Below are 13,463 nucleotides of genomic sequence, written 5' to 3'. Positions count from 1 at the left end.
ACATTCTAAGGAACACAACTTATGGCTTTCATTAACCTTACAGGTTCTCTAGATGTCTGTAAATTTAAGTTTCTAAGATTTCAATACCAACTAGATTTGAACCAGATCACCTTAAACACTAATAGTGCATTTTAACTAACATGGGATAAGGTATTAGGTTGTTTTACCATGATTTTAAGATCAAATAGCATAACATGGCTATACTGAACCTTTGACCTATCAAGTATTTTTTTGTGAAGAATGGAGTTTTACATAATACACTTGTAAGACTCAATTTTTTCAGGTTCAGAAAGTGTTACTATTACCTAGTTTAATTTCACCATCATCTTATTTCTTACTAAATATACATTTAAAATTCACATTAAAACTAGTGTCAAAAAACAAAACAAAACAAAACAAAAAAATAACTAGTGTCAAGGGAAGAAAAATACATTTTTACTAATATTTGGAATAAAAACAATGTAGCTTAAGAAAATGTTTCAGTTTCTTTTTTTTTTTTAAGATTTTATTTATTTATTTATTCATGAGATACATACACACACAGAGATAGAGAGAGAGACAGAGAGAGAGAGAGAGAGAGAGAGACAGGCAGAGGGAGAAGCAGGCTCCATGCAGGGAGCCCGATGTGGAACTTGATCCCAGGCTTCCAGGATCATGCCCTGGGCCGAAGGCAGGCGCTAAACTGCTGAGCCACCCAGGGATCCCCATGTTTCAGTTTCTGTACATTAGACTCTACTACAAAGAAGAAAAGCATCTCATTCATATGTTATTCCTAGTCCTTATTCTTAGCATAGTGACTGGAATTAAATAAGTACCAAATAAGTTGTGACTGAATTAAATTATTTGTAATTTAGGATTATTCAATGTCAAACAAAAGATAAGATAAATAACTGCTTAAGCTAATAGATATGAACCCCAAGAGGAAAAAACTATAAAAACTAATGAACTTTTCCAAAAGGCTAAAGAATGCTTTGGGATAAAAGACAGCATTTCTAACAGCATGTCTGTCTTACAACAAATTAAGGATTCACTGAAAAACAATGATAATGATTTTTATTTAAAACATTTGTGAGCCCAGATACTGTGTAAATAAAGCCATTGAAATAATTTTTAAATACAAAATTAAGGAAAGAATAATCAGAAAAGAAAGCAGAAAATACCAAAACAAGAAATAAAATTAAATAATTTCAGATACAGCTAACAGACTGCTATTTTTTTCAATTGAATTTAAATACATACCAATTATAGTCATCCGGTAGAGGAGAATACGTAGATTTATGACAAAAACAATATAAAGCTCCATCTGCAAAAACCCCAAGCAGTAAAATGGATTTAGTTAATTTGAACATACATTCTTGCATAAATGTAAAGCTATTTTCACTCATTCAACCATTATTTATTGTGTCTACTATGAAACAGGGCTAGAGATCAGGAATTCAGTAAGATCTAGTCCTTGCTCTCAAAAAGGGTACAAGTCTTACGAGAAATAAACAAATAATTCCAATATAAATGACAAGCCCTGTTAGGATGGGTAAGCATTGGGAAAGGGCACACAGGTTACAAAATAGGACTGTACAGGTTTAAGAAAGCCTTTCCAGTAAAGATGGAGGAGGCTTCTCCATCTAAGGTGCTCTAAAGGATGGAGGAATAAGCAGGAGTTGGTAGGGATGAGTATATTGTTTCTTGCAGAGACTTACAAGTGCTAAGGACCACAGAAATATGGGAAGTATTTAGGTATTCTAAAAACTTGTGAAAATAAATAAATATTTTTGTGAGACCAAGTGCACAGTGCACAAAGGGAAAGTGTTAAGTGATGAAGTACAAAATAAACTGTCAAATTTAACTTCTTAATCAAAATGCTCACATTTCAAAGCATAGTCTCCTTTTTTAGAATACCTGCAAATTCAAGAGACATAATTTCTTTTTTAAGTTTAAATTTCTCCTATGTTCAAAGAAAGTGTTCTTTTAAATACAGAGAAAAAAATTTAAATGTAGCTCAGTATAGTTAAAAATGGTTTTGAAAAGAGTAGTCCTCCCACATCTGTGTTTTTGTTTTCTGCAGTTTTAGTTACCCAAGGGGAACCACCGTCAAAAAGCAGATGATCCTCCTTCTGACATAGTGTCAGGTCAGTAGAGTAATGCTATATCACAATGCTTATGGTATTCACCTTGCTTCATCTCATCACATGGACATTTTATCTCACATTATCACAAGGGTGAGTACAGGACAATAAGGTATTTTGAGAAAGATCTCATTTACATAATTTTTATTATAGTATATTATTAGAATTGTCCTATTTTATTATTAATTATGGTTGTTAATCTCTTACTGTGTCTGTTACGTTTATCACAGGTGTACATGTATATGAAAAAGCACAGTATACATAGGGTTCAGTACTATTCAAAGTATCCGGCATTCACTGGATATCTTGGAATATATTCCCTATGGATAAGGAAAACTACTGAACAGGCTGGCTAAAGCCAAGGATCAACTTCTCTCAACTGAGCCTCTTGCTCCTCAGTAGGAATGCAATCCCCACTTTGTTCAAATACCACTCATCCTTCAAAGTCAAATGCTACTCTTCCATGAAATTCTTTTTCCTCCTCCCTGCCCCACAATTCCCAACACAGAGAAGAGTGGTCTATTCTACACATCCCCCAACTGATGGTTCATTTGACATCACTACCTTTTTTGTGGTCTTTTTTTTTCTGCATCAGTTATTTATACGTATCAAAAATATAAGACATATTTTCCATCTTTGTATACTCCTCCTTTCCCCAAGGACTGCATATAGAGGTCTAAACATAAAATCTTACTCCAAACATAAAAAGTGCCTTAACAGGGATCCCTGGGTGGCACAGCGGTTTAGCGCCTGCCTTTGGCCCGGGGCGCAATCCTGGAGACCCGGGATCAAATCCCACGTTGGGCTCCCGGTACATGGAGCCTGCTTCTCCCTCTGCCTATGTCTCTACCTCTCTCTCTGTGTGTGTGACTATCATAAATAAATTTTTTAAAAAAATTTTAAAAAGTGCCTTAACAAAACTCACTTTTATCATAAAAGATTGCTCAACAATATGTCAATCCAAAATTCTGTGGATGTAAGATAATATAATATAAAGAATTAGAAATTTAACTTCATCTCTCAAAAGATTTGATTATCAATTATCTGTGCTAATACAGAGGAGTATTCAACAAGACAAATCAGATGATAATGTTAAAACCATTTACAACTATTTTATTTTATTGACCCCGTTGGGGATCTTCTTAAGTATGTACAAATTAACTTTTCTTTAAAGAATTTATTTATTCATTCATGAGAGACACAGAGAGAGAGAGAGGCAGAGACACAGGCAGAGGGAGAAGCAGGCTCCATGCAGGGAGCCCGACGCAGGACTCAATCCCGGGTCTCCAGGATCATGCCCTGGCCTGAAGGCGGCGAAACCGCTGAGCCACCTGGGCTGCCCAAGTATGTACAAATTAATATTAAAAGAAGTTTGTATTCTCTGAATATAAACCAGCTAGGTGATATACAATTCACCAAAGAAACAGGGTTAGGTGGCAGAGGCAGGACACACAGAATTAAGTGATTTTAAAACAGGCAGGAAAATTCGGGCAGCCTGGGTGGCTCAGTGGTTTAGCACCGCCTTCAGCCCAGGGCGTGATCCTGGAAACCAGGGATTGAGTCCCATATCCGGCTCCCTGCATGAAGCCTGCTTCTCCCTCTGCCTGTGTCTCTGCCTCTCTCTCTCAACGTCTCTCGTGAATAAATAAATAAAATCTGGGAACCCTGGGTGGCGCAGAGGTTTAGCGCCTGCCTTTGGCCCAGGGCGTGATCCTGGAGACCCGGGATTGAATCCCACGTCGGGCTCCCCGTGCATGGAGCCTGTTTCTCCCTCTGCCTATGTCTCTGCCTCTCTCTCTGTGTGTGTGTGACTATCATAAATAAATAAAATTAAAAAAATAAAATAAAATAAAATCTTTAAAAAAAAAAAAAGGAAAACTCAAGAGAACAGTATTTCAGTTCAACAAAAAACTGTTAATTTTCTACCCTGTATTTACGCAGACATCGTCTGTACTCTCATGACATACATTACATTCTATGCCATAATCCAGATATTTCTTATTTCCATAGATGTCTGTTTCACCTACAAGTGTTAAGTTCTTTAAGGCCAGAAACCACATCTTGATTATTACTCTGTCTCCTACAGTGGCTACTAATAAAATAGTGATGGCTGAACTGCCTCTAAAATGCTAAGTTCCTCACAATTAGTACAATTAGAAATATTCATCTGGCATTTTATCCAAAGAAAAACTCTAAATGTGGTAAATATCAGAGGTTTTAAATATAATTAGATTTAGAATAATTATAATTAGACTATAATTAGACCTGGTGACTCAAACGGCATCTGCTTTCAGCTCAGGTCATAATCCTAGGGTCCTGGGATTGAGTCCCACATCAGGCTCCCTGCTCAGCACGGAGTCTGCTTCTGCTTCTCCTTTTCCCTCTTCTCTGGCTCATGCTCATGCTTTTTCTCTCTCTCAAAAAAATAAATAAAATCTTTAAAAAAATAAATGTTCCTTTTGGCATAAAGGAGGCCTTTTTATTTTTGCTCACTGAACTTTCTCCCTTAATCATGGTTTTGCTTTCGCTCTAATCTTAATGTTCTTCCTTTTCATATAAATATCAATAATAATACTTTCCCTTCAATAATAGTAATGATAGAATTTGTGGGGAATAAGGGACTTCGGGATGAAAAAAGGCAGTCACTGAATATTAGGATGATTGAGTAATAATGGAAAAATTTTCTGGCATAATCTAAATTAATTCTTAGTTAACTAGATATTTTGACAACTCCAATCCATTCAAGTCAGTTCACAAACATTTATTTGTCACCTACCATGTATGAGAGGTACTGAAGAAAGCAAAATAAATTAGACACTACAAATTCATAATCTAGTAGGTAAAGTATACATAGATAATTTTCACTTATCCAGGGGCAGATTAACTAGTTTTCAGATTAATCTCTGTGAGGGATAATAGCTATTTCAGGACATGGACTAGGGAAAAATAGATTATGTATGATTTACCATCAGCCTTGAGGCTGGGTTCTAGTCAGAGCAAAGAGGAGAACAAGCAGCATAAGTCCCTCTCCCAATTCTCAACAAAAAATGCTCTCCTAAGTAATCAAGAACAGACTATTATTTTGTTTTGTTTTCATTGATTTTTTTTTTTTAAGAGGGAGAGAGAGAGAGAGACAGAAAGGAGGGGGAGGAGAGAATCTTTAGGCTCCACACTCAGCAGAGCCCGATGCAGGGCTCACTCTCACAACCCTGAGATCATGACCTAAGCCGAAATCAAGAGTCGGGTGTTTAACTGACTGAGCTACCCAGACATCCCCTGATTTTAGTTTATACCCAAAGTCTCTTAGCAATCTCCTCCTTCATTTTACTTGGTTAATTATACTTTTAATTATACTTTTTAATCTTTGTCTTTAACTCTTTTCCCCAACTCAATAAACATTCAATTACAAATGGCAATAGGAAACATGAAGGAAGAGATTAAGGTCAGCCAGAGACATGTAAAAAAAAGTAGGCTAGCATAAAAAGAAGAAAAAGTAAACTCATTATAATACTCTAACCATATCTGCTTCAGAAATGGAAGGAGGGAGTTCACAGAGGAAAGGGACAGCGAAAGCAAGACAGGTTGGGAAATAAGATTTTACTAATTTATTTATTTATATAGGTCAATGTTTTGACTATCAAATGTGTCAGTAGGCTTTGAAGAAAATATTAGACCATGTACATTTCTTTAGAAAAGAAAGGTAGGGGATCCCTGGGTGGCGCAGCGGTTTGGCGCCTGCCTTTGTCCCAGGGCACGATCCTGGAGACCCGGGATCGAGTCCCACGTCGGGCTCCCGGTGCATGGAGCATCCTTCTCCCTCTGCCTATGTCTCTGCCTCTCTGTCTCTCTCTCTCTCTCTGTGTGACTATCATAAATAAAAAAAAAAAAAAAAGAAAAGAAAAGAAAGGTACAGGGTGCCTGGGTGGCTCAGCGGTTTGATGCCTGCCTTTGGCCCAGGATGTGGTCCTGGAGTCCCAGGATCGAGTCCCGTGTCGATATCCCTGCATGGAGTCTGCTTCTCCCTCTGCCTATGTCTCTGCCTCTCTCTGTGTCTCTCAAAAGAAGAAAAGAAAGGTACAAATTATATATTGCATAAACTATAAATTTCTTTTTTTTAAAAGTAGGTGCCATGCTTAATGGGGGCTTGAATTCATGACCCCGAGACTGAGAGCTGCATGCTCTGCCAACTGAGCCAGTCAAGGGCCTCTATAAATCATAAATATTTTACATATTATGATATATTAAATATATTTTATATTAAACATAAACATATATACTTTCATATGGCTAAGTACATAGAAAATACCTACTGAAATCCAAAATATTAGCAATGATTTTTATAAGATGGAATTGTAAATTTGGCCTTTACTTGATAATTTTCAAAACTAAAAAAAATAGTATGTGAAAACTTAGTAAATTTAAGTGATTCAAACCAGAGAAAATTCCTCTTTGTCAATCCCTCACTTGCCCTCAGCTAAATCTCACTAGTGCTCTATACAGATAATCTTTTCGGTCCACACCTTTCATTCTGTATTTATACATATATGCACACATGTATGTGGTAGATCATCTTTTAAATGCACAAATAGGATAATACAATAAATTAACTCTTAATACAATTAAATTAACTCTTTCTCATTAGAGATCTTTTCATGTTGGTAACAGCTGTATGATATTCATAAACATGTGCCAAAATTTGTCCACCCCCTTTTGATAGACATTTAGACTTTCTCTCCTTTTCCATTACTGCAAACATTCCTGCTATTTATTTATTTATTTTTATTTATTATTTTTTAAGATTTTTATTTATTTATTCACGAGAGACACAGAGAGAGAGGCAGAGACATAGGCAGAGGGAGAAGCAGGCTCCATGCAGGGAGCCTGATGTGGGACTGGATCCCAGGTCTCCAGGATCATGCCCTGGGCTGAAGGCGGTGCTAAACCGCTGAGTCACCTGAGCTGCCCACATTCCTGCTACTTAAAGGCATATATACAGGGCAGCCCTGCCTGTGTCTCTGTCTCTCTGTGTCTCTCATGAATGAATAAATAAAATCTTGAAAGAAAGAAAAGAACGAACGAACGAAAGAAAGAAAGAAAGAAAGAAAGGCATATACAATAACTAAACTTTTTTTTTTTGCCTAATACTAAATTCTTTAAATTTTCTACAGTGAAGGTGGATTTCTGTAATATTTTAAAAATTTTAAACCTCTTTTTAAACATTAAAAAAAAAAATCTCACTTTGAATTGAAAATAAATGTTTCCAGACAGTTCTGTTTGATATTGCCCATTTTACTGCTGCCAATGCCATGGTGAATCAAGATACTATTGGGTGGTGTGAAAGATGATTTGAAGAGACGGATTCTAAATTCTGCTTCCACGCGTATCTATTTTCATCCCTGTATAAAAGATAAAGAAAAATTAGTGCTACCTATGATAAATGAAAGTGATACAATATATTGAACACTGCAAGAGCAAGATAGGAATCTCTACCTAGTACTATACAGTCATGAGAAAAACTACTCAACACCTTTCCATTTCCTTGTGATATAGGACAACGAACATCTCTGAAATATAAGACGTAAAACCCTGAACTAGGTCTATTACTATTTTTGTTAAATGCAAACTCCTCCAAAACTAAAAGACAACCTACAGAATGGGAGAAGATTTTTGCAAATGACGTATCAGATAAAGGGCTAGTTTCCAAGATCTATAAAGAACTTATTAAACTCAACACCAAAGAAACAAACAATCCAATCATGAAATGGGCAAAAGACATGAACAGAAATCTCACAGACGAAGACATAGCCATGGCCAACATGAACATGAGAAAATGCTCCGCATCACTTGCCATCAGGGAAATACAAATCAAAACCACAATGAGATACCACCTCACAACAGTGAGAATGGGGAAAATTAACAAGGCAGGAAACCACAAATGTTGGAGAGGATGCGGAGAAAAGGGAACACTCTTACACTGTTGGTGGGAATGTGAACTGGTACAGCCACTCTGGAAAACTGTGTGGAGGTTCCTCAAAGAGTTAAAAAAAGACTTGCCCTATGACCCAGCAATTGCACTGTTGGGGATTTACCCAAGATTCAGATGCAATGAAACGTCGGGACACCTGCACCCCGATGTTTATAGCAGCAATGTCCACAATAGCCAAACTGTGGAAGGAGCCTCGGTGTCCATCGAAAGATGAATGGATAAAGAAGATGTGGTTTATGTATACAATGGAATATTACTCAGTCATTAGAAACGACAAATACCCACCATTTGCTTCAACGTGGATGGAACTGGAGGGTATTATGCTGAGTGAAGTAAGTCAATCGGAGAAGGACAAACATTATATGTTCTCATTCATTTGGGGAATATAAATAATAGTGAAAGGGAATATAAGGGAAGGGAGAAGAAATGTGTGGGAAATATCAGAAAGGGAGACAGAACATAGAGACTGCTAACTCTGGGAAACGAACTAGGGGTGGTGGAAGGGGAGGAGGGCGGGGGGTGGGGGTGAGTGGGTGATGGGCACTGAGGGGGGCACTTGAGGGGATGAGCACTGGGTGTTATTCTGTATGTTGGCAAAGTGAACACCAATAAAAAATAAATTTATTATAAAAAAATAAATAAAATTTAAAAATTCATGTAAAAAAATAATAAATGCAAACTTCCCAGCACCTAGTGTAGTTCTTTCCATTTAGTGAGCACTCAGCAAATGTATAATTCTCCTTAGAAACAGTCACTCTCACATGCTAGAGAAGCATCCTCCTTCACAATGCTAATGTGTTTGTGTACAGCCTCTCAGGTGCCATATGCAAGACCGTACTACATCCCTTGAAGTAGGATTGTTTCTAATTGAATACTAAACAAGGCCTATCCTTTGCCTATTAAACACTGATATAGAGAAACACATAGAAACACTCTACAGTCCCAAGTAAAATTTCACTCTTTTATACATGTATAAGGTTTTCAACTTTCCAGGTGCTTTCTCACATACCATTTCATTCTATTCTATTAATCATGACAGGTATCTTTATTTTTATTCGCGAACAAACTCAAGTACAAAATAGAAGTTATTTGCTCCCAAGAACTTTAGGGTCAGTCATTTATAAACTGGGAACCTTTGGGCAAGTTAACTGAATGACCCTTTGTTCCTTCCATGGTAAAATGGGGACCACCACCACAACCTCCGTGGCTTTTGTCAGTAAATCACTTAAAATCATTGCTACATCCATGGTTTTTAATTGGCCTCGATGACTATTCGAGCCCTTCCCCCATCGTGATAAAATGGAATTGGGGGGCAGCCCGGGTGGCTCAGCGGTTTAACACCACCTTCAGCCCAGGGCGTGACCCTGGAGACCCGGAATCGAGCCCCACGTCGGGCTCCCGGCATGGAGCCTGCTTCTCCCGCTCTCTGCCTGTGTCTCTGCCTCTCTCTCTCTCATGAATAAATAAATAAAGTCTTAAAAAAAATTAACTTAAAAAAATATGGAATTGGGGCGTAGGCCCCAACAGTCTTATCTGCTAGACTAAATTATGCGGGGCGATTCCCTGCACGGTCAGTACGTTTGCACTACTTTCCCTGAGTTCATACAATGTGCTTTTTACAGCTGACGCCCCGTTTCCCTATACAGCATTTGCTCTGTCTCAAGTCTGTGAAGTAGGCATCTCCGTTTTATACACTGAGAACCGAGGCTCCGAGAGGCCAAACGGTTTACCTGCCCACTGTTCCGCCGCTTTACACGTGGCCCGGGTGGAACACATAACCACTCTGCTGACCACGAACCAAGCAACACAATATCTAGGGGGGCATTGGGTCCCCTCAATCTGGGGCAAGCACACCCAGCCGAAAGATCGCCGCTCCAGGGAGAGAGATTCTGACAGTGAATTCCGTGGCCTAGAAGTCAACCCCAAAGCGGAAGCTTCGGAGAGCCTCGAAGGATCCGCGGTTTCCGAAGCAGGCTAGCAGGAGGCTCGCGGCGAGCGCCCAGCGCCAGAGTCAAGAGTTGGGCTGGAGGAGTCCCCGAGCGAACCGCGCAGGCAGGAGGGCAGCCCCCGGAAGGGCACGGCCGTACGCCAGCTCTCCCGCAATACGGACAGCGCCTGGGGACACCAGGGGCTTTACCTTGCCGCGAACGGCAGGGAGGAGACATAGACACCTCCACAGAAAGCTTCTGGACCTGCCTCACTTCTAGGAACTCCTTGACCGGAGGAGGAGACGGCAGCAATTACCTGTGTCAGCGCCACCACGAGCCCGCCATTTTACCTCAATCCGGGTCCCAGAGGACACCGCGTCGTGCGCCTCCCTGGCCCGCGGGGCGCTCTGGGAAATGTAGTCTCCGCTGCCAGAGCTCTGGGTGGGAGCGCGAGGGCGGGGATCCACCGAACCTGCCTCCGAGTTGAGTAGCAGGTGTTTGCCTCAACTTTTAGCCTCGTAATCCGCCCCCCCACCCCCACCGCAAACCCAAAATCTCTGCCCCACGCACACATCCTTAGAAAGTAACAAGCACTATCTTATTTTAAAGCTTATACAAATAATTAGAGGGGCTCGAGATGGATTTTTGCTGAACGAGTTAAGGTTTCCTGGGTGAAGAGGTAATTTCAGAGAAGCACTGAAGGCGGGTGAGGTTGGATTTGACGTTTGATATAGGGAAGTGTGGAGGCCCTTCCACCAGGAAGCCCAAAACTGTGTTCTGAGAATTGTGCTGACTATTCATTATGGGAGGAAGAAAACGTGCAGAATCCTGAACCTTAGAAGGCCCCTGGGCCTTTGTTGGCACTTTTCCATTCTCACTGCCAGCAATGCTTTTCTCTCACCTCTTCTCATGACTGCTGCCTTACTTTATAGAGGTCTTGCTCAAATATCATCTTGGAGAGGACTATATCAATAAAAGATATGGTCCTGTTCTTATCCCATTGCCCTCCTTTAGTTTTCATAATACAAGGCATTACATAACACTCTATTATAATTTGTTTCCTTGTATAATGCCTGTCTCTTATGCTAGAATGCAAGCTCTATGAAGGCAGGATACAAGTATCTATCATGTTCTATACCATATAGAAACCTGACATCTGGAACTGCATCTGGCTGCATTGTAGGCCTCCAATATTTGTTGACTGAATGAGACAAGTGACACTGCAGATATCCAAAACAGTAGATGATTTTTTTTTATTTTTTTTATTTATTTATGATAGTCACAGAGAGAGAGAGAGAGAGGCAGAGACTCAGGCAGAGGGAGAAGCAGGCTCCATGCACCGGGAGCCTGATGTGGGATTCGATCCCGGTTCTCCAGGATCGCGCCCTGGGCCAAAGGCAGGCGCCAAACCACTGTGCCACCCAGGGATCCCAACAGTAGATGATTGACTGTGGAAACAGCCACTTAGATTGTGAATTCCTTTGTCAAATGATGTGCAAACATTTGTATCTATCTACGCTTTTCTGAAAAAAAAAATCATAACTTTTATCATGTATTTAAGGGGGACAATAAATTCCTCAAAAAGTTAAGGGCCACAGGGAGGTCTGGGTGGCTCAGTTGGTTACTTGGTGACTCCTGATCTCAGCTCAGGTCTTGATCTCAGGGTTGTGAATTCAAGCCTTGTTTTGGGTTCTACACTGGGTGTGGAGCCTACTTCAAAAATAAAAACTTGGGATCCCTGGGTGGTGCAGTGGTTTGGCGCCTGCCTTTGGCCCAGGGCGCGATCCTGGAGACCCGGGATCAAGTCCCATGTTGGGCTCCCGGTGCATGGAGCCTGCTTCTCCCTCTGCCTGTGTCTCTGCCTCTCTCTCTCTCTCTCTCTCTCTCTCTCTGTGTGTGTGACTATCATAAATAAATAAAAAATAAAAAAATAAATAAATAAATAAAAACTTAAAGGCCATAGTCCTGAGTGGTTAATAAGGAAAATAAGTGAATGTACTATAAGTTCACGGTAAAGAAAAGTAAATGTAGGCTTCTTTGGTGTCTCTCCTTATTTTTACAGATACCAAGCTTGTGCTGCTACTGATCTTTGCTCCTATAGAAGCCCATACTGAGGGCCCATGTGTCTCCTGTCTAATCTTGTCCGTCCTTCAAAGCTGTCTTGTAATGTCTTTCTGAACTATGTTGTAGGAAGAGACAGAGAGGAGAAACAGACTTGAATGAACAATCAACCAGACTTGTTAAACATTCGCTATGCAATGCAGAAGAGGGATGGATCAAAGATAACTCCAGAGGACCTGTCTTGATGGCTATGAACTGAGTGGGGACCTAAGACTGATAGGGAAACTCACTTTATGAAGCCAGGAAAAACTGACAAAGCTGAGACCAGAAAGAAGCCAACCACATGCACAGGAAAGAGAGAAGAGACAGTTCTAGCCAAAAACAATGACTTAAAAGTCTAAAGCAGGTAGAAGTAGTTTACCCTGAACTGGAGTATAGTGTGGAGGAGACTGGCAGGAGATGAGGTGAATAGGAGTCACATTATGTTGAGCTTTGTAGACCTTGGTAGTGATCACGTGGAATCAGGGCAGAGGCCATATGCATAGATGTTATGCTAAATGCTGTAGGGAGTCCCTGAAGGATTCTAACACCAAAAGAGAGACATGATACGATTTTTATTCTTATTTATTCTCATATTTTAAAGGATTTAATTAATTAATTAATTAATTTGAGAGAGCGAGAGAGCACAAGCCAGGGGGAGGGGCAAAGGGAGAGGGAGAAGTAGTCTCTCCACTGAGCCCAAGCATGGGTTTGATCCCAGGACCCTGGGATCATGACCTGAGCCAAAGGCAGATGCTTAACTGACTGAGCCACTCAAGCACCCCATGATTTATGTTTTTAAAACATTACTCTGGCTTTACTTGTGAGGAGTGGTGACATGATAGAAGATCTCAACCATGAGATGAAGAGAAGGGCAGAGTGTCTAGATTCATATTGGACGTAGAAATAATGATTGAACCTGCTGATAGATTGATTGGATGTGGGAGTTGAGGGAGAGGAAAGATACCTCAGGAGATATTTTGATGACTAGCTTGAAGGTGGTATGGCTCAGGAGATAGGAGACTGAAAGAGGAGCAGGTTGTGGGGGGGGGCGGCTCTGATGAGGGTGGAAATGAGTAATTCCATTTGGGTGTTGTTGAGTTTGAGATATCACTGAGATATAATTAGAGATATGATAGAAATATAAAATGAGGCAGGTGGTTGAACAGATGTGTCTGCAGAATAGAATTTAGACTAGATAAAGCTTTGAAGTCAGGGGGATGTTGAGTATATATATGGAGACGGTATAGGAAAAAAAGAAAATGAAAAAGGCCCCAGCTATGGGCCCAGGGAACTCCAACATTTAGAGGTCACGTGGAGGAGGAC

At 40.1% G+C, this 13,463-nt stretch overlaps 1 protein-coding gene across 6 annotated transcripts in view; it reads right to left on the bottom strand.

Moving 5' to 3' along the window:
- MRPL42 (mitochondrial ribosomal protein L42) overlaps window positions 1-10,463 on the bottom strand; it is a 30,943-nt gene extending 20,480 nt beyond the window's left edge. The window contains exons 1-3 of one of the 6 annotated variants that reach the window (XM_025438778.3): window positions 10,354-10,463; window positions 7,362-7,519; window positions 1,240-1,303 (exon numbers count right to left, since the gene is read on the bottom strand). In XM_025438778.3, the coding sequence (XP_025294563.1) occupies window positions 1,240-1,303; window positions 7,362-7,431 (134 nt within the window). In that variant the 5' untranslated portion in view covers window positions 7,432-7,519; window positions 10,354-10,463. Of the gene's footprint in view, window positions 1-1,239; window positions 1,304-6,069; window positions 6,178-7,361; window positions 7,520-9,839; window positions 10,109-10,246 lie in introns of those variants that run through there. The other 5 variants (XM_049093915.1, XM_049093913.1, XM_049093914.1 and 2 more) reach the window with 5 other exon arrangements.
- Between the last annotated feature and the right edge of the window lie 3,000 nt (window positions 10,464-13,463).

Source organism: Canis lupus, chromosome 15 (assembly GCF_003254725.2).
Source record: "Canis lupus dingo isolate Sandy chromosome 15, ASM325472v2, whole genome shotgun sequence".
Lineage (NCBI taxonomy): Eukaryota > Metazoa > Chordata > Mammalia > Carnivora > Canidae > Canis > Canis lupus.
The sequence above is the reverse complement of the archived record's forward strand: the minus strand, read 5'-3'. Positions and strand labels throughout refer to the sequence as shown.